The 25,445-nt window shown below is 44.3% G+C and overlaps 1 protein-coding gene across 1 annotated transcript in view; it reads right to left on the bottom strand.

Moving 5' to 3' along the window:
• The window catches only part of ACSM1 (acyl-CoA synthetase medium chain family member 1), a 42,404-nt gene that overhangs the window by 5,947 nt on the left and 11,012 nt on the right, over positions 1-25,445 (bottom strand). Inside the window, exons 3-9 of the mRNA XM_058569882.1 lie at positions 23,316-23,523; positions 21,264-21,404; positions 18,867-19,026; positions 14,687-14,766; positions 11,936-12,059; positions 9,290-9,370; positions 8,678-8,779 (exon numbers count right to left, since the gene is read on the bottom strand). Of these exons, the coding sequence (XP_058425865.1) occupies positions 8,678-8,779; positions 9,290-9,370; positions 11,936-12,059; positions 14,687-14,766; positions 18,867-19,026; positions 21,264-21,404; positions 23,316-23,523 (896 nt within the window). The remainder of the gene's footprint in view (positions 1-8,677; positions 8,780-9,289; positions 9,371-11,935; positions 12,060-14,686; positions 14,767-18,866; positions 19,027-21,263; positions 21,405-23,315; positions 23,524-25,445) is intronic.

Below are 25,445 nucleotides of genomic sequence, written 5' to 3'. Positions count from 1 at the left end.
CGCCTGGGATCTGAACCCGTGAGCCCGGGCCACCAAAGCGGAGCACACCGAACTTAACCACTGTGCCACGAGGCAGGCCCCATCCAGTTTTTAGCTATAGTGAATAAAGCCACTATAAACATTCATGTACAGGTTTTGAGTGAGGCTGGCATTTTTTATAGCCCATGTTACAGAAGAGGAAATTGATGCTCAGCGAGGCACAATCACTTGCTCAAAGCCACTCAGCTAGTTGGTGGAAGGGTTGGTATTTGAATTTAATTCTTGCTCTACAGCCCATGCACTTGACTGCTAAGCAATGTGTTAGGATCTTACCTGTTGTGGGACATGACATGATTTTAAGAGGTTCCAGAAAAAAACATTTTAAAAACATTGGATCACAACCCTTTTTAGATTCCCTTCCAATTCTACTTATTTGGCTCCAACACATTTTTAAAAGCTCTGGAACTACCAAGAGGAAGGTAAGTTTAAAGATCAGAGTTTTTAGCAGAAACAGCATGAAGCTAAAATTTAAGAAAGTTGTTTTGTTTGTATTGTAGTTATGGTTACAATTGCTTTTTGCTTTTTGCAAGTGATACTGTTTTCCACTTGTGATACTACATCAACCTTTTTTTTAAACAAATGTTTTAAAGTAAAATAATATGTACATTTAGAGAGAAAAATTAAGTGAGTGATAATATAGATGGTGCACAGATAAGGTAGAAAATAGTGGATGTGGACACGGATGACTGAAATTTAGGAAACACTGCGCAAGGGGTACAGCAAAGTCCCACCCCTATTCACGTACCACTTGAACTGCTGTCCAGCTCAGTGTGCTGTGTGTTGGTACAGTTGGCCTGACACACCCCCATGGACACACCTTCCAGGAGGAAATGAACTTTCTTGATATCAGTCATCAGAGACTGGAACCTGGACGATGGGACTCACACATCCAGGGAAGGAATCATGCTCCCAGGGCCAAAGAAAAGCTCCTTAATGGTAGGGGCACAGTATCCTATCTACCACACAGACGTGGGCAGAGTCCACAAAGACACCCAAGTGGGTTCTCAACCTTGGCTGCTTTTCAAAAGTGCTACTAGGGAGCGATGTAAAGAAAATGGCCTACTAGAAAGCTGTGAGCTCTTGTTCCCCTACAAAACATCAAAAACAAACAAGCAAACAAACAAACAAACTACCAGGAGCTGTCTGAGCTGACTTTGTAGGAGCTCTGGAAAAGTCAAAGGTTTACAACAACCGTGCAAATACCCAATCAAGAAAAGCCACCTTCAAAATGGTAGGGAAGTTTCATGTCATTTTCACTCACCCTTGTCCCACCTTTCTCCAGCATGGCAGATTTGGTCTTGAGTAGACAGCAGCCCGGTTCCCAGTCCCCCTGCTCCCACCAGAGGGAGCAGAGCAGATCTTATTTGCAAATTATTGTGTAATCTGTTCTAACCTCTCTGGGGACACCTGAAGGGCTGATGCAAGGCCCTCATTTCACACAACTCAGAATGCAGACGGGAAGAGCAGCAGGCACTGCTCGTAAAAGCTACACTGTGGACTACAACTAAAGACGCCTGAGATGAGAGACTGTGGGGGAGATACACAGTAGACCATCAAGGTCTGGGGGAGAAGCTAGGGTAGACTTTCCAGGAAATTGAGATATTCAAGACAGCTGTGAACATGCGGGATTTAGAAAGCCATCACACGCCCAGGCAAGACGCATGCTCAGAACGTCCTGAGAAGACCTGAAGCTTCCACCTCAGGCTGATCCCCAGGCTCAGAGCAAGGCTGGCCAAGTTGTGGGGGAGTTCCTCACACAGAGCCGGTCTGCACAGGGATCGTTCTCTGTTGTTGCTGTTGTTGTTGATGTTTGTATTTGTTTGTTTGAGCTCCTGGCACTCAAGGAAATCTCTGTCAAAACATTAGCTGAGGGGATTGCCAGGAAGATGGCAGCGTAGGGGGACTCTGAACTCACCTCCTGCCACAGACACAACAAATTTACAACTACCTGTGGCACAATCACCTCTGAGAAAGATCTGGAAACTGGATAAAAAGAACCCCCACAACAAGGGACAACACTGACAGAGGTGGAAGAGGCAGAAATACCTTTCTGCTGAGGAAAAAACTCTATTCTAGCTGCAGCACTTCACGGCTGGGAGCAACCTTAAGATACGAAGCTTTTCCTGGAGGAACAGGGGTCTGAGCAGGAGAGCTATGCCACAATAAGAAGCCTTTGAATTCAGCACAACAGAGATGTCTGTCATAATACCTGGCTTTGCTGGCTATTAAAACCAATGGGGAATACCCCCCAGAAAAGCTATCAAGCATAAGAGAAAGAAAGGTTTCTCTTAAAGGGCCCACCTACAAATTCACTATTCCAGAAACCAACAAAAGATCACCAGAAAGAAAGGTGCATAGCCCTTTGGTAACAGAGACTCACTTGAAAAGCTGTCTCAGAGAGGCAGAAGGCAGCTAGGCCCACCTGCCCAGGGACTGAGTCACTGAGGGCAGCCATTGTTGTGACCTAGTACAGGCATGCTGACACAAATGCTGGCAGATGCCATTGGAGTTCTTCCCCCGGCCTGTTAGCCCAAGGGTTTGCCCCATCCACTAGAGCACTGATTTAATCCAGCTCAGCCAGGGCAGGAAGTCTGCCCTAGGGACTGGCCCCACCCACCAGCAAGCCCAGAGAACTTGTGGGCCTGCATAGGTGGGGTGTGTGGGACCTCTGCAGTGGAGTAAGTGGGTCTGTTTCAGCAGGGTGGGATGTGCGCATGGAGCAAGACTGCATTGGCCAGGTGTGTGGGCCTGCGGGTGGTGGGGCATGTCAGCTGCAGCAGACTTGTGCCACTGGCCTCCTTACACAGCCACACAGGAAATCTGTCCCACCTTCCAATGCCTGAAACCATTGCATGCTGCCATGCCTGGGGCCGGCCCCACCCAGCTGCACTCCTGAGAGAGCTGACAACAGCCTCGCATGCTGGAGGCCTAGAGCAATTGTGAGCCTCAGAGCCTAGTAACAAGCCCCAATGGGGGCCTGACTCACTTAACAGCAAATCAGCAGCAGGTGTGTGCTATTAGACCTTGCAGCCAGCTGTGCTGGGGTTCCCCCTGCACAATAAAGTGACTAACGTGACCATAGCAGCTGCACACAGCTGAGCCTTACAACTAGCTGACCCAGGGGCCAGCCTAGCCTTCCCACGTACCTGCAGCAAGAGCAACCCTGCCACAACAGAAGGGCACACATAGCCCACACAGGTGACACTCCTGGAACATTTGGAACTGGTGAGGAGAGGGAAGTACATTGCTGGGCTCCATAAGCCACTTGTTACACAAGGCCACATCTCCAAGGTTGGGAGACATAGCTGATCTACCTAATACATAGAAATAGGCACAGAGAAGTAAGCAAAATGAGGAGACAAACGAATATGTTCTGAATAAGGAAACAGGACAAATCCTCAGAAAAAGAACTAAACAAAACAAAGATAAACAGTCTACTTGATAAAGAGGACAAACTAATAGTCATAAAGATGCTCACTGATCTTGGAAGAAGAATAGATGAACATGGTGAGAACTTCAGTAGAGAATTGGAAAATATAAAAAAGAACCAATCAGAACTGAAGAATACAATAATAGAAATGAAAAATTCACTAGAGGGAATCAACAGTGGAGTAGATGACACAGAAGAATGGATCACTGAGCTAGAGGAAAGAGTAGAGGAAATCACCCAAGCTGAACAGAAAAAAAAAAACAATTAAAAAGAATGAGGACAGTCTAAGGGATCTCTGGGACAACATCAAATGCACTCACATCCATATTGTACGTGTCCCAGAAGGAAAAGAGAGAGACAAAGGGGCAGAGAACTCATTTGAAGAAATACTAGCTGAAAACTTCCCTAACCTAAGGAAAGAAATAGACATCCAGGTACAGGAAGCACAGAGGCCACCACATTAGATGAACCCAAAGAGGCCCACATCGAGACACATTTTAACTAAAACATCAAGAATTAAAAATAAAGAGAGAATCCTAAAAGCTGCAAGAGAAAGGCAACAAGTTACATACAAAGGAAACCCCATAAGGCTATCAGCTGACTTCTCAGCAGAAGTCTTACAGGCTAGAGGGAGTGGAACAATATATTCACAGTGCTGAAAGTAAAAAAAAAAAAAAAAAAAGCCAAGAATACTCTACCCAGCAAGGTTATCATTCAGAATGGAAGGAGAGATAAAGAGTTTTCAAGCAAAAACTAAAGGAGGTTATCACCAATAAACTGGCCTTATAAGAAATGTTAAAGGGACTTATTTAAGTGGAAAAGAAAAGACCACAAATAGGAATAAGAAAATTATCAAAGAAAAACAATCACTAGTAAAGGCAAATATACAGTAAGTGTAGCAGATCACATAAAGCTAATAGGAAGGTCAAAAGATAAAAGTACTAAAATTATCTATTTCCGTGATAAGATGTTAAGGGATACACACACAAAAGAGGTTAAATATGATATCAAAAACATAAAATATGCAGAGAGGGAGTAAAAGTGTAGGGCTTTTAGTAAGAGGTCAAACTTAAGAGACCATGTACTTAATATAGATTGCTGTTTATATAGGTTATTATACATGAACCTCACAGTAATCACAAAACAGAAACCTATAATAAATACACAAAAAATTAAGAGAATGAAACCCAAACATAATACTAAAGAAAGCCATCAAATCACAAGGGAAGAGAGCAAGAGAAGAAGAAAGGAACAGAGAAGACCTACTAAAAGACCCAGAAAAAAAGTAACAAAATGGCAATAAGTATATACTTATCAACAACTACTTTAAATATCAATGGAGGGGGCCAGCCCCATGGCATAGCAATTAAGTGTGCACAGTCTGCTGCTGGTGGCCCAGATTCGGATCCCAGGCATGCACTGATGCACTGCTTGTCAGGCCATGCTGTGGAAACATTCCATATAAAGTGGAGGAAGATGGGCATGGATGTTAGCCCAGGGCCAGTCTTCTTCAGCAAAAAGAGGAGGACTGGTGTGGATGTTAGCTCAGGCCTGATCTCCCTCACACACACACACAAAATAATGAATGGACTAAATACTCCAACCAAAGACATAGGGTGGGTCCGGCCCGGTGGTGCAAGTGGTTAAGTGCGTGCGCTCCACTGTGGGGGTCCGGGATTCGCCGGTTCGGATCCCGGGCGCGTACCGATGCATTGCTTCTCAGGCCATGCTGTGGTAGGCGTCCCATATAAAGTGGAGGAAGATGGGCATGGATGTTATCCCAGGGCCAGTCTTCCTCAGCAAAAAAAAGAGGAGGATTGGCAGATGTTAGCTCAGGGCTGATCTTCCTCACACACACACACAAAAGACATAGGGTGGTTGAATGGATAAAAAAACAAGACCCATATATATGCTGCATACAAGAGACACACTTCAGACATAAAGAAATTCACAAATTGAAAATGAAGTGATAGAAAGAGATACTCCATGCAAATGGCAATGAAGAGAAGCTGGGGTAGCATACTTATATAGAATAAACTTTAAAATAAAAACTGTAACAAGAGACAAAGAAGGGCAATACACAATAATAAAGAGAATGATCCAATAAGAGGATATAACACCTGTAAATACCCATGCACCCAATATAGGAGCACCTAAATATATAAAGTAATTATTAACAGACATAAAAGGAGAAATGGTAACACAATAATAGTAGGGGATTTTAACACTCCACTTATATCAATATCATTCAAATAGAAGATCAATAAGGAAACAGTGGCCTTAAATGACACATTAGACCAGATGGACTTAGTAGATATGTACAGAACATTCCATCCAAAAGCTGAAGAATACACATTCTTTTCAAGTGCACATGGAACATTCTCCAGGATAGATCACATATTAGGCCACAAAACCAGTCTCAATAAATTTAACAAGACTGAAATAATACCAAGCATCTTTTCTGACCACAATGGTGTGAAACTAGAAATCAACTACAAGAAGAAAACTGGAAATGTCACAAATACATGGAGATTAAACAAAATGCTCCTGAACAACTATTGGATCAATGAAGAAATCAAAGGAAAATTCAAAAAATACCTGGAGACAAATGAAAATTAAAATACGACATATCAAAATTTATGGGATACAGCAAAAGTGGTACTAAGAGGGAAGTTTATAGCAATATCGGCCTCTCTCAAAAAACAAGCAAAATCTCAAGTAAACAATCTAACAGTGCACCTAAAGGAAGTAGAAAAAGAAGAACAAACAAAGCCCACAAACAGTAGAAAGAAGGAAATAAAAATCAGAGTGGAAATAAATGAAATAGAGACAAAAAAAAAAAAGAAAAAATCAATGAAACTAAGAGCTGGTTCTTTGAAAAGATAAACAAAATTGATAAACTTTTAGCTAGACCCACCAAGAAAAAAAGAGAGAAGGCTGAAATAAGTAAAATCAGAAATGAAAGAGGAAAATTATAACACACACCTCTAGAAAAAAAGGATTATAAGAGAATACTACAAAAAGCTATACACCAACAAATTGGATAATCTGGAAGAAATGGATAAATTCTTGGAATCATACAACCTTCCAAAACTGAATCAAGAAGAAATAGAGAATTTGAATAGAGCAATCACCAGTAAGGAGATCAAAACAATAAACAAAAACCTCCCAAAAAACAAAAGTCCAGGACCAGATGGCTTCCCTGGTGAAGACAAATATTCAAAGAAGACCTAATACGTATCCTTCTCAAACTCTTCCAAAAAACTGAAGAAGAGGGAAGGCTTTTTTTTTTTTTTTTTTTTTTTTGGTGAGGAAGGTCAGCCCTGACCTAATATCCAATGCCTATCCTCCTCTTTTTTGCTGAGGAAGATTGGCCCTGGGCTAACATCCGTGCCCATCTTCCTCCACTTTATATGAGACGCCGCCACAGCATGGCTTGACAAACAGTGTGTTCGTGCAAGCCTGGGATCTGAACCTGCAAACCCTGGGGTGCCGAACTGGAGCGCATGCACTTAACCGCTGCGCCGCTGGGCCAGCCCTGAGGGGAGGCTCTCTAACTCATTCTATGAGGCCGACATTATCCTGATACCAGAACCAGACAAGAACAACACACAAAAAAAAGAAAATTACAGGCCAATATCACTGATGAACATAGATGCAAAAATCCTTAACAAAATACTAGCAAATCACATACAACAATACATTAAAAAGATCATACACCATGATTAAGTGGGATTTATTCCAGGGATGCAGGGATGGTTCAACATCACAATGGTTCAACATCCACAAATCAATGTGATACACCACATTAATAAAATGAAGAATAAAAATCACATGATCATCTCAACAGATGCAGAGAAAGCCTTTGACAAGATACAGCATCCATTTATGATAAAAACTGAATAAAATGGGTATAGAAGGAAAGTACCTCGACACAATAAAGGCCATATATGACAACCCCACAGCAAATATAATACTCAATGGTGAAAAACTGAAAGCTATCCCTTTAAGAACATGAAGCAGACAAGGATGCCCACTTTCACCACTCGTATTTAACATAGTATTGGAAGTCCTTGCCAGAGCAAGCAGGCAAGAAAAGGAAATAAAAAAGCAAACAAATCTCAATAGAAGAGTGACAGCGTCTTGTTTTCATGAGAGCGTGTGAAATGGGAGACATAGGTGTGGGCATATGTGAGGATATCTTTGCAAAATAAAATGTTATGTCCAATAAAAAAAAATGTCATTGCTCTGGACCACCCAGTTCAATTTAACTAGAATATCTGTCGTTGGATCCAAGCACTAATATATTTTTTAAAAATCTTCTCAAATGATTCTAACATGCAGGTATGGTTGGGAACCACTGATCTAAACACGTGTAACTCTGCGTTTATTTTCTCTTTTATCCAAACTTAAAGTTGTGCTGCTGAGAATTAAGGCTAGGGCCTGCATGTTTCCTTTTGAGCAATAGTATCACAAGAGGCCCCATGGAAGCCATTGTGTGAGGACAACAGTGGCTCCAAGAGACCTCCAGTGTCTGTGACTTTGGAGAAAGGAGATGGAGTCTGAGATGAATTTCAGGGTCTCTCCACCCTTCCATGGCCAATCTTAGGAGCTAAGAATTTCCTCTTACTGGCCACTACTAACCTGGGAGGGCTAGGGTTTGTCAGATTAAGAGTTTCAGCAGGTTACCTTATAGCCTATCACAGTTTCCTATAATCTCTGGATTTCTCATTCAGAGTTTGGGGCCAAAACGCCTATTCGTTGGTTTGAATCTTAGACCTGCCATATTGACATGGGGAAGACACCTCTTCCAATCTGCAGTTTCTTTCTCCGTAAAGTGGGGATAATGGTGCCTCCTGGAGGCTCAGTGAGATTAACAGATTTGTTCTCACCCTGTTGGTAAGTGGGATAATAGGATTTGAACCCAATCAAAGCCTGCATTCTTAACCACAAGAGATCACTACACCCCAAGTCTGGTGGTTTCTACCCCATCAGTCAGCCCATAAGCTCCAGATGGGTTAGGACTGGAAGGAATGTGGGAGCACACTATGAGCTTTGAGACTAATTAGAACAGGCTTCATTGAGTTGGAGGGAATAAAGGGAGATGTGAAGTCTCAGGGTGCAGAGTTGAGCCCACTCCCTTATCACCTCCACGGCCCCCTGCAGGGACTCTTGGGGCCTGGCTGAGGGCAGACGGGGTGCCCTTACCTGGTAGTACATGAAGAGGCCTATGGGCCTGGTGGGCTTGATCCTGATGCCAATGTTTCCTTCAGTGTTGGGCGGTAGGACACTGCCCTTGTCATCAATGATCTAGAGCAAAAGCCCTGTGAATACCAAGCCGCAGGGCTCCCCCAACACTCCTGCCCCGCCCCAGCACTGCTGGCATATTCATGTGACACCAGCGGGGATACCTGGGGGAGGAGCCCTGTCAGAAAATAGAATAAAGTGTCAAAAGTCTTTGAAATCAGCAAATGGTGAAACCCAAGTCACGGGTCTATTTGTTTCATGGATATATAGACATGGCAAACGTGCCTTCAGGTTAGAAAACATGGGTCAGGAGAAACTGAAAGCACCAGCTGGTGGAGAGAGCTGCCAGGGCTACCTCCAGGGCCTCTTTTCCCATCCACTCTGGGGGCCTCTAGCTGTCAGGGTGAACTGCATCCATGCTCGGAATACTACAGTTCTCAAATGAAACCTCCACAGGAAACTGGAGGAAAAACGGGAGGAGAGGAGGAAGGACAACTGGTGGGCACTGCTGGTGTCACACAATGGTCCACGCTGAGTCCTAACTGCTCCCTGCCACTGCCTTTAGGATCAGACCTGGATGTCGAAGGGTGGGATGGCCTTCCCCATGGAACCCGGCTTGATCTTCATTCCCCGGAGGTTGCCGCAAGTTATTCCCTGTTCACAAAAGAAAGAGAATTGGGGCTGACCAAGGAGTCCAGCCTGATTACAAAGTACCAAGAATAACACAGGGCATCCCTGCTCACGGATGTCATTTGATGTTGCACAAAGAGCCCTTGTGGGGAAGCTAGAAGGTCTGGATGCTTGGCTCAAGGCAATGACCCAACTCTATTCAGCAGACGTTCACTGTGTCTGTCACGGGCTGGGCCTGTGCCAGCTGCTGGGGCTGCAGGGTCCAGTGGGGGAGGCCGAGAGAGAAGCAAAGGGGTGAGCCCGGGGCTGTGGGCAGGTAACGTGGGGTGTGGAGTGTCTGCCTTTTGCCAGGCATGTGTCTGTCCGCCAGGGGAAGGCCGTGAGTCCGCTTAACAAACATTTTCTCAGGGCTGTTGAACAGCAATAGCAATCTTGCCCTAATTACTTCTCAGAGCTGTGTTGAGATTATTCAGATTGGTCATGGTGTCCCCTCTGCCACCACTGTCCCACCCCCATTTATCCTCCTGATGAACCTTATTCCTCCTTTATGGTTCTCTGAATTATCATTCTTTCTAAAGCTAACTGCTTTACAGTCAGATCAGCGTTTGAATCTTGACTCCACCACTCACTAGCTGTGTGCCAATCAATCCCCTGGATCTCCTCCTCTGTCAAAGTGGGTAATTATCACACTGACCTCTCAGAGTGCCTGTGAGTATACAGGAAACCCTTCACACAGTGCTGGGCACACACCAAGTTAGCTCAATAAATGACTACTACTAGCTATTACTCAGGCCCCAGAAAAGTCTTGGGGAGATTCTCCTTCTGTAGTATTTTCCGCCATACATCTATTGTAGCCAGCTGGGCATTACAGTTACTCTTGCTCGTCTGTTCCCTCAGAGGATAGCAAGCATTCTGAGAATAGAGATTGCCCCGTTCATCTCTGCACTCCCAGCATCTAGCACAGCACCTACCTACAAACAGCAAAGACAACAGTAGCTGCAACGTGAGCACGTCTAGGGGTTGGACAGTGGCCAGCACTTTATATACTTCCTTTCAGTGACTTGATCACAGCCCGGCAAGACAGGCATTGTGGTTTCCATTTTGGAGAAGGGGAGGCTGCGACTCTGGAAGGTTCAATGATATGCTAAGTCTTGAAGCCTGTAATTGGCAAGGCTGAGACTTGAACTGGGGTCTGAGCTCCTGGGAGAGGAAGCTCTTGCCCCTCTGCTGTGTCGCTGCTCAACTACAGGCACATGGAAAATGTTGCACAGATGAGTGAGTAGGTGTGACAGTGCTTGGAGAAATAAAGCACCACACGGGTGTAAGGGAGTATTCTGTTGTTGCAAATAGTTAATGCAAAGGGACTGGGGCCATGAGTGTCGTGTAGTTCATGGGTGAGTGCAGTTCTCACCCCACCCTTCTCCTTGTTCAAATATAAACTGAGCCATGCAAGGACAGGCCCAAGTCTTAATATTTCTCAGGCCTGGAAGCAGACCAATTCACTCATTATTTAAAATTTTTTTGCAAAAAATTTACAGACAAGTATGTGAATTGAGACTAGAATGCCATTTTGCTAGAGGTCCTGAGATGGCAGTCATCCCTCTGTCAGCCAAAGGGATGATGGGGAGTGGGGGGAGGGGCTCTGCCCAGCCTCAGAAGTGGATGGAGAATGTATTGGAAGAGAGATACCCGTCCACACTGTCATTGATAAAGTCCTTGAGGTTCAAGACGGGCATGATTCTCTGGACGCCCTGCCCACCTGGCTGCTCAGTGATGCTCTGTGGGATCACACTTTGTGAGTGTGTGTTTGTGTTTGCACACGTGCACACACAGAAGGTCTCTGCTCCCTCCTCCACTCCTGCTAGTGTCCCACAATCAAACCTGTGTGCTGTCCTCATACACACCCAGAAATGAACTTCTGGGGCCAGCTCTGCCTGCACCTGTGGTTGCTGCCTTAGGATGGGATGGTGAAGAGGGCAGGACATGTGGGTAGTGGCTTCCACGTTACTGGAGAGACCTTCCTAGCCCCTCGCCCCTCCTGGGCCCCCCTGAGCTAATAATCACAGGGACAGTGGCACCAAGTCCTTAGACCTCCCCCTTTTTATTTTTTTTTTGTGAGGAAGATCGGCCCTGAGCTAACATCTGCCAATCCTCCTCTTTTTGCTGAGGAAGACTGGCCCTGGGCTAACATACGTGCCCATCTTCCTCCACTTTATATGGGACGCCGCCACAGCATGGGTTGCCAAGCTGTGCGTCGGTGCGCACCTGGGATCCGAACTGGCAAACCCCGGGCCGCCGCAGTGGAGCGCACGTACTTAACCGCTTGCACCACCGGGCCGGCCCCCTTAGACCCCTTTTTAAGTTTTTGTCCAATAGATTTCAGCACATTGGTCTCTTGACAAATCGAGGAGCTGTGAATTGTCTTTCTGCAAGTTGACTTGGGGCAAATTAGCCTAGAACCTGGAGCCTCCCATTGGCTTCCATCAATGCTGGGGGGCCTCCGCACACACTCATGGCATAATTCAGCTCATCTGCTGGGCTCAGTGGCTGAGCACATCCTGCCTGGCCCAGAAGGGACCATCCACCTACCGTCTCTGACTGTCCGTAGACCTGGTAGAGCAGAACCCCTGTCTGTCTTCTCCACTGCTCTTGCTCTTCGGGCAGCAGGGCCTCCCCGCCAGCACAGCTGTGCTCCAGGGTGGGGAACCTGAGACTTAGGGGAAGGCAAGGTGTCAACAGAGCCTCAGGTCAGGCCTTGGACCCTCTGCCCCACGCCCAGGGTGTTAAGAGCTCACAGCGTTGTCATCCGGATCCTTCACCCTCCTGCTTCCTCACTTTCTTATTTGCCTTCTGGGCAACTTACTGATGGTCAAGGCCATCAGGTGAGTGGAAGTCACTCACTTCCTGTCAGTCCCTGTTAACTCTTCTGGCAGAGGGTGGGTGGTGGTGGTGAGGCTACTGGGTTAAATCAGGGAGGTTCACATTAAATTTGGATATTGATGTAACAAGAGGGTGAAAAATGAGTTTATCAGACCTTGTGTTAAGAAGCATTCTATGCGGCTAAGAGAGATATTTTCATAAACCATAAAGGGGTGAGGGATAAGGCCCCAGGGACATGCTAGGATGGCAATAGAACTGTACTGCCTTCTCTGGAGAGTGGGGTTATGTGAACTGAAGGGCTTTTGTGTTCCTGAGGGGAGAATGCAAGTTAGGGGTTGGAAATGAATTGCTCAGGTCATCAAGGAAGGTTGGGCTGAGTGTAGGAAGAGGGAGGAGGAGGGACATAAGTAACAGCCCCGAGGGAAGAAAATTTGGAGAGAACAGAAAAGTCTGCTGTAAACATTTGCAGCAGTTTGCTAGGTACCTTGTGTGATGTAAATCCTATCCGTATTTTCACCATGAAATTTTCCATAAACAATACAAAAACAAGCACAAAATAATGATGGATCCCCTGGAGGAAATGGGAGAAGTGATTGAGGTCTGAGTAGTGCTGGCATGGGGATGGGCCGGGCCAGCTCTTGAGAATGAAGGAGGTGGCAGATGTCTGGTTCACCTTTCCACCCTTGTCATCCTCTCCTGGTACATAGAGTCAGGAGTGATGGACAGGAGGGCTGGTCTCATTGAAGGTGTCCTCCTCATTCTTCTGGATCTTTATCCAAGCAGATAACGTGGGCAGAGTCTCTGATGGAGTCATTAGTTATGCCCTGGGTGGATTTTTACTGGGTTTGGACGAAGGTGATCATCTGAGGAATGTTGCAAAAAGTGGCTGTAATGTGAACTTTGAAATATAGATGGAAACAGAATCCAGCGAGATTGAGGCTTTATGAATAAAATCAAGTTGTGTTTCAGAGTTAGCTTTGTAAGGTCAGTCGTTGAACTTCTTGGTATTTTAACTCATGTCTAAAACATGCTAGCTCTGATTCTTTTCTTTTTTTGGAATGTGTTTCCCTTTATTTGTTTTCCTGTGCACTTCTATTTATGCTTTATTTTTGAGCCAATACATGTTTAATTATTTTTTTAAAATTTTTTGTTTATTGCAGTAACATTGTATAAACTTCAGGTGTGCATCGTTATACTTCTATTTCTGCATGGATTACATCATGTTCACCACCCAAATACTAATTACAACCCGTCACCACACACATGTGCCAAATTATCCCTTTCGCCCTCCTCCCTACCCCCTTCCCCTCTGGTAACCACCAATCCAATTTCTCTGATTCTTGAAGTAGCTATTTCAATTTCACAGTCTCTAAAAGATGCATAAATGCCCATAAAGTTCAAAGAGCAGATTTCAGTTCAGCTAAAAATTAATCCACAAACACAGCAAAATGCAAAAATAAAACCATAGTAAGATAACACTACACATCCATCAGATTAGCAAAAATTTAAAACTCTGACAATAACAAATATTGCCAAGGATGCAGAACAATGGCAATTCTCCTACCCTGCTGGTGGAGAAGTATTGGTTCAATACTTTGGAAAATAGGGTGGTAGGGTGCAGTGTTAATGTGACCTAGCAATTTCTCTCCTGGAAAAACTCTACAAAAATGTATGCTTAGATGTCCCAGGGTGCATATGCAAGAATTCAGTGCAGCATTAATCAGCAATAGCCCAAACTGTAAACTACCCAAATGTCCATTAATGGTAGAACTGATAAAAAATGTAGTATTTTCATAAAATGGAATATTATACAGCAATGAAAATTAATTATAGCAATATGCAGAAACATGGACACATCTTAGAAACAGAATGTTGAAAAAAGAAGGCAGGTGTTACAGAATGATGTGATTACATAAAGCTCAAAAGTAAGTAAAATAGAATAATTTGTTTAGGGATAGTTCCTGACAAGGTTAACTGCAAGAGAAGGTAAGGAACGAAACGCTATAAAAATAAAGGTACTGAATTCCTTTAGGGGAGATAGAAAGGCATGAGGAGGTCTCTGGGATGCTGGCAATATTCTATTTTTGTGACTTGGGTGATTAGTTATATAGGTGTTTCATTTTCAATAATTAATTAATCTGTAAATTTGTCATATATTTTTCTGTATGTTTTTTATTTCACAATAAAAATGTTTAAAAAAGAATAAACCCACAATGATGCAAGCCTCACTGAGTGTTTCACTCAGATTTCTGAGTCCCGATTTAATGAACTAATTAGACTGATAATCCTGATAATTATCAACACCACTTACCACATGCACACACACACGTGTGCACACTCCCCCCCACACACACTACCCTCAAAGAATCAGAGCTAAAAACAGGCAGACCACAGTGCATTGGATTCCTTAAAATCCTACCCAAAGATGGTTATTACCAGCCACAGCCACTTCTGCCATACCTGGTTAAATTCTGCTGCAGAATCATTCGAAAAACAGATGGTGCAGCAAGGCACTGGGTGATGGGGTATTTGAAGAGTGTCTAGAAAGTGAAGAGAGAAGGAATTTTATTTTTATAGTTAATATTAAAAATATCAGCCAATTATTAGCATTTTAATTCTGATCCCTCCTCTAGGAAAGCCCATTTATTCATTTGTTAAGTCTTTATATATATATATATAGAGAGAGAGAGAGAGAGAGAGAGAGAGAGCAAGAATTTTCTACATGGCATTTGTCAGGTACTGCTGGGGGACAAAAGAAGAGTAAGATAAAGTCCAACTCTTATGGAGAGTAGGTACTAATAGAGCAGATAAAACAGGACTCAAATGATAAGGCAGAAGTTGGGAGATGTCATACGACAGATTTGAAGAAAGTTCTGAGAGAACATAGCAGAGGGAAACATTCCTTCTGAAGAGCTGGTCCAGGAGCATCAATGGAACAGGTGGCATTTAGTTGGAGCATTTAACAAATGGCTACAATGTCTACAGGCAAGGGATGGGGGAGTTTCTTGAAGATAGAAGGAATAGTTTCAGGAGCTGAAGAAACATTGAAGCAAACTGAAATAATATGATTTATTTAGACACATAGGAGAGGAAAAAGAAGTAAATTTATTGATGTAGTCCATGCAGAAATAGAAGTACAATGATGTACACCTGAAATTTTTACAATGTTATAAACCAATGTTACTGCAATAAACAAAAAATTAAAAAAAAAAAGACATTATGGATGGATAAAATAAATAGTTTGAATATGAAAAAAAAAAAGAAGATTGGGGGTTTGGAACAGATTATTTAGGGTCTAAAATGTCTGGTTTTCAACATTGTTTAGCTAGAGATGAGAGTCCTTGAGAATTTCGGATCAGGGTGGAGATATGCTGGGAGAGCCAGGAACACTAAAGGGAAGAGAATGTGGGTTTGGGGGCCTGCCTGGTCTGAATTCAAATCTTGTTACTTCATTTCTCTGCAACTCTGTTTCCTCATCTGTAAAGTGGGAATATCCACATCTCCCATATAGAACCATGATGGGCACTTAGGAGAGGTCTGCCTCCACCCTCCATCTCTCTCTTTCTGAGTCTAAATCTCTAGATTCTACTTCTGTAACATCTAACATTCATATTCTCTCTCTCTCTTTCTTTTTTTGTGAGGAAGATAAGCCCTGAGCTAACATCCATGCTAATCCTCCTCTTTTTGCTGAGGAAGACTGGCTCTGAGCTAACATCTATTGCCAATCCTTCTCCTTTTTTTCCCCAAAGCCCCAGTAGATAGTTGTATGTCATAGTTGCACATCCTTCTAGTGGCTGTATGTGGGATGCCACCTCAGCATGGCTGGAGAAGCGGTGCATCAGTGCGTGCCAGGGATCTGAACCCGGGCCACCAGTAGCGGAGAGCGTGCACTTAACCGCTGAGCCACGGGGCCAGCCCCACGTATTCTCTTTTTAAAAAAATTTAGATCTATCCTCACCCCTAGTCTCACTGCTCCACCGCAAAGTGTACCTCTCCATGCCCTGTTTCTACTCCACTCCAGCCATCTAGGTGTCTATAACTCCAACCCGGGCATAGAGCATTGGATCTGTGACCTGGTGACAGACAACTGACTTAAACTGGGCCACTCAGCTTCTAGTTGGTCTGGCCTGGTCATCTGGAAAGGAAGAATATCAACCTAGGAAAGCTGTGGCCACCATGTTTGTCTCAGCGCATGTCCAGAAGCAAAAGTATGTCAGCAGATAGAAAGAAGGGAGCAGATAGAGAAAAGCATGGGGGAGACGCAGAAGCTGCCTCGATTCCCGGTGTCTTTCTGGTTCCTGTTCCAGACCCTTGTCAGGCTCAGCCTCTCCTCCTCTCTTCCAGCATCATGGCATGTCTCAATGTCCTGCCTCCGTATGTTCCTTTTCCCATTAAGCTACTTTGAAGTGAGTTTCTGGTACTTGCACCCATGGGAGTGTTGCTTAGTACATAAGGATCAGAGATAGTGGGTGTTAGGGGTCTTGCCCAGTGCCTGATGCTTACTAAGTCCTCACCAAATGTCAGCTCTGGTTGTTATTGTCTAAGTTGTAATTTATGACTCATCTTAGTGCTTTGCAGTTTTGGTAGGGGTGTGGAGCAGGGAACAGGGGCTCTTGCAACAGATGTGGCAAGAAAGTCCAAGTTGAGGGGGTGGGCAGAAAGGAAACGGAGGGGAAGTTTTGTTTTGTGAATTTGAATTGTAAATTTTTAATTTAACATTTTTTGTTTTAGTCAATATCTCCCATCTTTCATAAGAGGGACTCAATAAATTAAAATTAAACTAAATTAAAATTTTATTATCAAAAATTCACAAAAGTAATAAGTGGAAAATAAATCAAAATAACTAAACTTTCTTTTTTTTTTTTTGAGGAAGACCAGCTCTGAGCTAACATCTATTGCCAATCCTCCTCCTTTTTTTTTCCCCCCAAAGCCCCAGTAGATAGTTGTATGTCATAGTTGCACATCCTTCTAGTTGCTGTATGTGGGACACGGCCTCAGCATGGCCGGAGAAGCAGTGCGTTGGTGCACACCCAGATCCGAACCCGGGCTGCCAGCGGCGGAGCATGCGCACTTAACCACTAAGCCACGGGGCCAGCTCGTAAATAACTAAACTTTCAAATGCTGTTTTTTTTTTTTTTTTAATTTGTAGAATTAATACTTTGAAATAATTCAAGCTTAAAACACACTAGCACTGCTGGGACACCCCGTGTAGTGGAGAGAGAATTTAGACCTGGAAGGGTGGGAGGCAGGGAGGTGGGTTCAGTGTTGTTTGTGCAGCTTTAAGCCTCAGGGACTGGCAGAATGTGGGCAGTAAATAATGACGGAGAGGCAGGTATTGATATGGGGGCAGGAAGGAGAAATGGGAAGTGCAGTTTGAGGTGCTGCAGGGACGATCAGATGGACTTGACCCACCAGATCAACATGGGAGAATTCGCATGGGGAGAGAAGACTAGACCCAAGGTGCCATTTTGAGAGCCACTTGAATTGATGTGCTTGCTGGAGAAATGGACGTGGAGGAGATTGCTTAGGAGGGAGAGGAATGGTGAGAGCAGACCCTCAGAGGACTGCAATGTTCCAGAGTAAGCTGGGTGAAGAGGAAGTGGCTGCAGCAAGTGGAGAATGTTCTATGGAGAAGTTTGATATTAAGGGAGGAAAGACAGTTGGTCCCACCTGTACCAGGACGAAGGGAAGGTATTTTTAGGATGGGAAACTTTGAACATGTTTATAGACTAAGGGAGAAGAGTTAATGAAAAGTGAGAGATTGAAAATATGGGAGAAAAGATTTAATAGATTAAAGTCTAATAGAGAGGGACTCCTAACAGAAGGGCAGGGAAAAGAACAGAGTCCCCATTGGTTGTGTGGAGGTGGGTGAACTTTGAGAGGTGGAAGGGCAAGTCTGCCTCTGAGCAAGGGTGCGAGTGGCTAGGCAAAGAGAATTTTCAGGTGGAGGGAAGTACACTGAAGAAGTTCATGCAGGTGATCTCAATTATCATCATGATGCTTGCATAGCGATAACAGCGACTGCTACCGCTTATTGAGTGTTTTCTATGTGCCAGCCTCAGGGCTAAGCACTTTACACACTTTGCCTGTATCATCTCATCAATATTCCCAACAATTTTATGAGGTAGTAACTATTAACCAAAACTCCCATTTTATAGATAAGGAAACTGAGGCTCAGAGTGGCAAGTAAACCACTGATCAATGTCAAACATGGGATAAGAAACTGGATCTGTCATATTCCAAGGGCTCTGTTTGTAAACACTGCATTAAATTGAGTAGCCCCCCCCCCCCACACACACATGCCAGCTGCCTGGCCCTGGTGAAGCCAGGAGAGCTGAGCTTGTTCTGGTTGCTTTAATTTCTCAAAATGCATATTCTGGGTCCCAAGTCCACAAAATTTGATCCACAGGTCTGGGGAGGGGCATGGAAATGTGTGTTTTCTTCAGGGTTACATCCTGATGTGATTCTGATACAATGATTGATTCAGTTCTTCACACTTTGAGAAACCCAGAACCAGGGTTATATTATGCTCATTGGCTTCTTTGCTAAATAAAATATTTCTCAGCAAGGTCCAGCTTTTGAGCTTGAAACATGAGTTTCTTCTGGGAGTTTGTTGATTCTGGAAAGTTTGTCTTCTTACCTGGACAATGACGTTGGGGTCAAACTGGGGCAGATGATGGACAAAGACTGTAGACCCTGCTGTCCATGGTTCAATCAGGGACCCCACAAGAGCCAGAATCCAGCCTGGGTCCGATAGGCACCAGAAGACATCAGACGCCTTCACCTGCAGTAATTTCCTGCTAACTCCAAAACACAGTGGCCTCAGCTATGTGATCATGGGAGGACGGGATCACGGGATGGGGACTCTGGTTTTCAGGGGCAACCCATTTGTCTCACTCTCAGTTTCTGTGGTTTGTGTGAGGATCCAGACCCACTCCCATGCCAGATCCCCAGAGTATGCCAAATCATATTTCCTGGTCACATGCAACTTAAGCTGGTTCAATCATAATGATTCTTAAGGCTTCTGCTGGGAATGCTGGGACAAAGTCTGTTGTTCTCCTGGGATGGAATCTGTTATTAATATAGTCCTGGGTGATGCTGGCAGGACTATCCATTGTGGGATAATAAGGGATGAGCCCTTCTGAGAACAATATCAAAACACAGCAGAAACAGAGCTGATGGATGGAGAGACAAAAACCTAATCCAGAGGCTATCCTGCTATGTCTGAAGCCAAACTCTGGAGGGCCCTGCTTCATGATCCAATACAGTCCCTTATTCACTCTTTGGCTTAGTGATTTAGACTGGGCTTTCTGTCATTTGCAATGGAGAGAGACAGAGACAGAGACTTAATTAATACTCTGTCTTGGCAAAGGACTGGAAACAATCAACCAAAAGGCAATAATTGGAAGGTGGACTGGAGAGGGTTTCTCATTTCTCTACCCTACGCTCACTGTTTCTGAGGGACCTCTGTGTGCATAAGTCCTTGAGAAAACACAACTTAGCCGACTACGGCTTTGAGGAGCTTTTCTATTAGTAGGGAAGGACTTGGATAAGCCATCCACACTCCCTCATCTCATCTCTCTTAGGATTGTGGCTCACTCACCAGAAATTACTAGCTAGGAAGACCTCTCTTCTGAGCTTTAGACCCAACTACCCACTGACCATCTCCTCTGTGGTGTCTCTCAGGCACCTCCCCCTGAGCTGATTCTAATCTCTCCTGCCCCCCTTGGACTAATTCTCTCTCCTCCAGTGTTTTCTGTATTTCATTGAATGTCATTACTGTCCATGAAACTGTCTAAGCTCAAAATCTGGGAGTCAACCTTGACTTCCTACCTCTTATCTCCCACATCTAGCCAGAAGATCCTGTCTATTCTATCTCCTAAGTCTCAAATGTATTAACTTCTTTCATGTCTCTGGCACCTTGTCCAAGCCACTGCCATCCTGGATTATTCGAAGACCCTCTTACTGGTCTTTCTAACTCCATTTTAACTTTTTCCAGTCCATTCTCCATCTTGCAGGCACAGTGAATCTTCTCAAAATACAAATCTGATCAGGTCTCTCACTTACTCAATACCTTCCCCCTTGTTTTCCTAATAAACTCCAAACTCTACACCAAGGTCCACAAGACCCTGCGTGATCCGGACCCCGCTCACTTTCCCGAATCCTTCCACCTGTCCCTCACCCGACACCCTGAGCACCAGCAATTCCCAAGTCTCTGTGGTTCCATGAATGCTACTTTTTGTATCTTTGTGCCTTTGCCTTTATTTCTCAGGCTGCACAGAATTCTCCCCTTCTTTCCACCCCCATTCCTCCAGGGTTTTGCTACTTAGTTGCTACCATTAGTGCAGATACCTAATGTCCACAAGAAGCCTTCTCTGCCCCTGGTCTGGTTAATAAGTTAGCAAATATATAGAACTTGGTTTAGTCTAATTATTACTAGCTGGGGGAGAGGCAGAGCAGAGAAGATGTTTGGTTTAAAATTGATTAAATGATTAACCCAAGGCTACAGCTTCAGCCTCTATGGTTGTTTGTTCTAGGTTAGGGGCAGGGGCTTGGTGTGGCTTGGTTCCAGGTGGGATTTTCCCTAAGAGCTCATGATTGAAAAACTCCAAGTCTGATTTGTCCATAATGGGAGAAAAGAGAGGACCTGTCACCTCAGGTCACATTGCTAGAACATTCTGTCTTTTCCCACCAAACCCTGGAACCACTGACAGGGACACAATGGCTTGTCATTTGTGTGGTTTGCAGAATGCCTGCTGCCTCCACCCTCATTTCCTCCACACCTCCTGTGAAGGTGCTCAGGCAGGACCCAAATGTGCCTCATGTGTCATCCAGAGGCCTCTGTCAGCAAACACTTAGGATTCCCAGCCTTCACCCTGTAGGCCCTCGGGGGTCTGAACCAAAGAGAGCAGAAGGGAGAAACAGGATGGAGTCAATTCTACTCAGAGCTCCTTTCCCAACACACATACACACACACAGGCACCCACACCACCCCAGATCTGTGGCCCAGCCTCTAAGTCGGTGCCCTCTTTCCTACCATGCAGGGAAGCAGGATCGTAAGGCAAGTCCATGACTGTGTTTTGCCATCTTGGGCAAGCCCGTGGTCCCACTGGTGAAGAAGATGGCCATTGGGTCCATTGTCTTTGACTTAATACAGGTGTGATCTGGGGATGCTGATCTGCAAAGGGATTCAAAACAAAAGGAGAGAAGTCATATTTCCTGTTTTTCCTCCTCTAGGGAAGCAAAAGAAACAATATGAGGCTTGGGGATGAAAACTGGGGGTTTGCAACACTGGAGGAAAGACTGGTTCTCCCAGTGTTAGGCATCAAATGGAGTTTATGAGTGCCTTGGAAAAGAGGACTGCCGCTTCTTCATTGAAAAAATGGGGAAAATACAGTGGATTATTCTTTAATTGAACAAACACTGAAATACTACTGACTATGTTTCAGACAATGCTCTAAATGATTTACAAATAAGAACCCATTCAGTCTTCAGAGCAACCCTGAGAGCGGAGTACTGCTCTTATCACGCCCTTTTGTGGATGAGGAAATGGAGGCTCAGAGAGGGTAGGTAACTTGCCGGAGGACATACAGCCAGCAAGTGGCAGAGCCAGGGTTCAAACTCAGACAGTCTGATCCATGGACTGTGCTTTCTTTTTTGTTTGTTTGTTTTGTTTTTGTGAGGAAGATCAGCCCTGAGCTAACATCCATGCTAATCCTCCTCTTTTTGCTGAGGAAGACCGGCTCTGAGCTAACATCCATTGCCTATCCTCCTCCTTTTTTTCCCCAAAGCCCCAGTAGATAGTTGTACATCATAGTTGCACATCCTTCTAGTTGCTGTATGTGGGACGCGGCCTCAGCATGGCTGGAGAAGGGGTGTGTCGGTGCGCACCCGGACTCCGAACCCGGGCCGCCAGCAGCAGAGCGCATGTGCTCAACCGCTAAGCCATGGGGCCTGCCCTGGACTGTGCTCTTTATCACACCACTAAGATTGTTTTTTTACACAGACTAGCTTTACAGGAATTTAACTCCATAACTGGTGATGAGGGGTGGGGAAGAGAAAGTCAGGGAGAGTGAGTGAAAGAAACACATCGTGCATCTGCCCTAGCGTGAGCTTGAGATGTCAGATAGAACCTGCATTTCCTGCAGTCGGCCTGGAGTCCTGGGCGCTTCTCCTAGACTGGGAGTCTCTTGGGACTTCTGTGATGGTAAATCCCAGCTTCCTATGGTGTTCAGTCAAAGAACTGCAAATCATCCCAGTGTTGGAGGAAACAACAGCTCTACTGGTCTTGCTGAGAAGGCAAGACCATACTGACTGGGCAATTTAAGGGATTTTTAAAACGTAATCTTTATTTAACTGTTTCATCTAATTCTCTGAGTTCAGAATCTAGAATAAGATGTGAATTCACTGTAATGTTTGCCTTTTGGGGTTGAAGTAAAGAGCTTTAAGACTGAGGAGTTGTCTCAGGAAAGCAGACCCAGTGTGGTTTGTGTGTGTGATATGAAAAGTGCTTGGAAGGCTCACAGATTCAGACTTTTGGTGGCGGAAGTGGTCTTCCTAACTCCTAACCTCCAACACTTCCCTAACTTTCCCTGCAATGTCCCTAAAGGCCCCTGGGAGATGGAAAGTGTTTGCTCCCAAAGCTTCCTGCCAGCCACTGCCTCAATTTTCCTTGCAGTTTCCAGTTTCACCTTAAAAATTCATTTTAATCTTTCATCCAACTTCTTCATATATTTATTTCTTATATAAAAATAATATTTTAGATTTCCCACCTACAAGGAAGATGTAACACAATAACCATCCGACCTTAGACATCTCCTTTGCACAGTCCCAGGGTGATTATACTTTAGTGAGAGAAGCACAGAAGTTCAATTTCCTTATATTACAGATAAAGCAACCACAGCCAAGAGAGGAGAAGGAACCAGCCCAGGGTCACACAGCAAGGCAGTGGCATAGCCGGGAAGAGAAGTTTTCTGGCCTTAGACCTGGTGAGCTTCCCACCACTGGCTGCTCGTCTACCAGCACTTGGGAGTGGAGGGCCTTCTCCCGCCATTCCTCAGAAAGCACATTCATCAGACCAGGAACTCACTCAATCAGTGATCGGAAGTCCAGCCACCCTTTACGGCTGTGGTCAGACACCAGCAACTTGATTTTCAGGGTGGGACACTCAGAAGCCATAGAGTCCACCTCTGGGGCAAGGGTATCAGTGGTTACGATGCCCTTGGCTTTAGACACTTGTAGTCGGTAGAGAATGTCCTTGGCCTTCAGTAGGGTGGTCCCTGGCATGAAGACAATCCCTGGGGATGAGAAAGGAACAGTTTGTTTCAGTTTCTCTTTCACAACCATGGTTCAGGCCTGGCTTATCTGCATAAAAATCCCCTAACCTCTTACTTGCAAAGTACAGTCTGCAGACCAGCAGCATCAGCACCAACTGATCCACAGAATCTCACGCCTCACCTCAAATCTACGGAATCAGATCTGCATTTTAACAGGATGCCCAAGTGATTCCCATGCACGTTAAAGTGTGAAAGTGCTGCCCTAACCTTTCCTACACTAGATGGATCCAGCTGGTAGACAGATGGACCCTACTTTACACAATTTCACATGGGGTCTGGAAATACAGGTGCAAGTAGGACAGTGTCCCTGACATCAGGACTAGCACATCCCCATCCCCGTCTTTCTCCTCTCACTTCTCTCTCTGTCAGTTCCTTCTTGTCATCTTGAATCTCTTCTCTTTCCTTAATTCCTCATATCCAAATTTAATCCTTTGAACTTTCCTCCCTTCCTTTCCATCTTCCATCACCAACAATTAGGTCAAGCCTTTGTGTGCTCCTATTGGATTCTAATCTCTCTGCCAGATACCCTTCTCTGAATCTTCCTACCACCCATCTTTCATATTATTACCTGCTTAAGTTCCACAGAGCACTGACTTTTCCCCACCACACTTCTTCTCTGCACTAACACCTGTGCCCTCTCTCCAGGAAAGCACCACACTCTCCATCCTGATATTGAAGGTGCTGCCCACTCTCCACCTTTCTCTCCCACAACTCTAATCTCTATTTCAAAATGGCCTTTCTTCATCTAGGCTACTCCTGACTCTAAGCCTTTGCATGTGCAATGTCCATTCATGGAATTCCCTTCCTTTGCTTCTACTCCTCTGTAATTCAGCTCATCCCAGGGGGCTTTGCTCATGTCTTAGATTTCCCATGGGCTTTCTCTTAGATCTACAGATGACACAGTTTCTCTATGCTCCCTCTGTCATTGCTACAAGTTCTTGATTCCACATGACCTTGATGGATTAACCAACTATTTTATTTGTGAGAGAATATGAGTGAGAGAGAGAGAGAGAGAGAAATATGAGCAGGAGCATGATGGATTGTTGTATGAGCATGCACAGAGGAACTGAAGTGATTAAAAAAATTCATGAATCCCAGACTGGTTCTAAATTATATAGCTAAATGAATAGATAGGTATTTAAAAGGGGAAGGGAAATCTCTAAAGAAAAATGCTAACTAATAAATGTATGCTAACTAATAAATGTAGAGGGAATGATATAAATAGAAAATCCTCATATAAAACCACCATAATAATAGTCAATTCAGTCAAGAATCATCAATGGATACTCAAACCATAGGGTGAAAGACTGTTGGGGAAAGAGATATACACACAATCTCATAAATATTAGACCACAGATTACTTATTAATTACAAGGGGGAAAGGTGCCTTTACAAAGGTAGATACCACCTTACTAGAGTGATAAAACAATATCACTGGTCGTGGGACAAACCAACTCATATACCCCCTGATGTGATGCACTGAGAAAGACACAACATCACACATCTACTACTCCCGCTAAAAATGTTTAACCTGAATATAATCATAAAGGAAGAGTCAGAAATACAAATTCTGAGGGACATTCTGTAAAACAACTGGCTTAGATACTTCAAAAATATCACTGTCATGCAGGAAAGGCTAGGGAACCATTCTAGATTAGAGACTGAGGAGAAATGACAACTAAATGCAATGCATGATCCTTGGTTAGATTTTGGATTTAAAGAAAAAAAGGCTATAAAGGACATTATTGGGACAATTAAGGAATTTTGACTATGGATGTGTATCAGGTAACTATATTTTTTCAATGTTAGACTTCTGTTATGATCACTATGTTGTGGTTACGTGAGGGGAATGTCTTGGATCTTAGTAGACACATACTCCAGTG

This window comes from Diceros bicornis, chromosome 26, assembly GCF_020826845.1.
Source record: "Diceros bicornis minor isolate mBicDic1 chromosome 26, mDicBic1.mat.cur, whole genome shotgun sequence".
Taxonomy (NCBI): domain Eukaryota; kingdom Metazoa; phylum Chordata; class Mammalia; order Perissodactyla; family Rhinocerotidae; genus Diceros; species Diceros bicornis.
The sequence above is the reverse complement of the archived record's forward strand: the minus strand, read 5'-3'. Positions and strand labels throughout refer to the sequence as shown.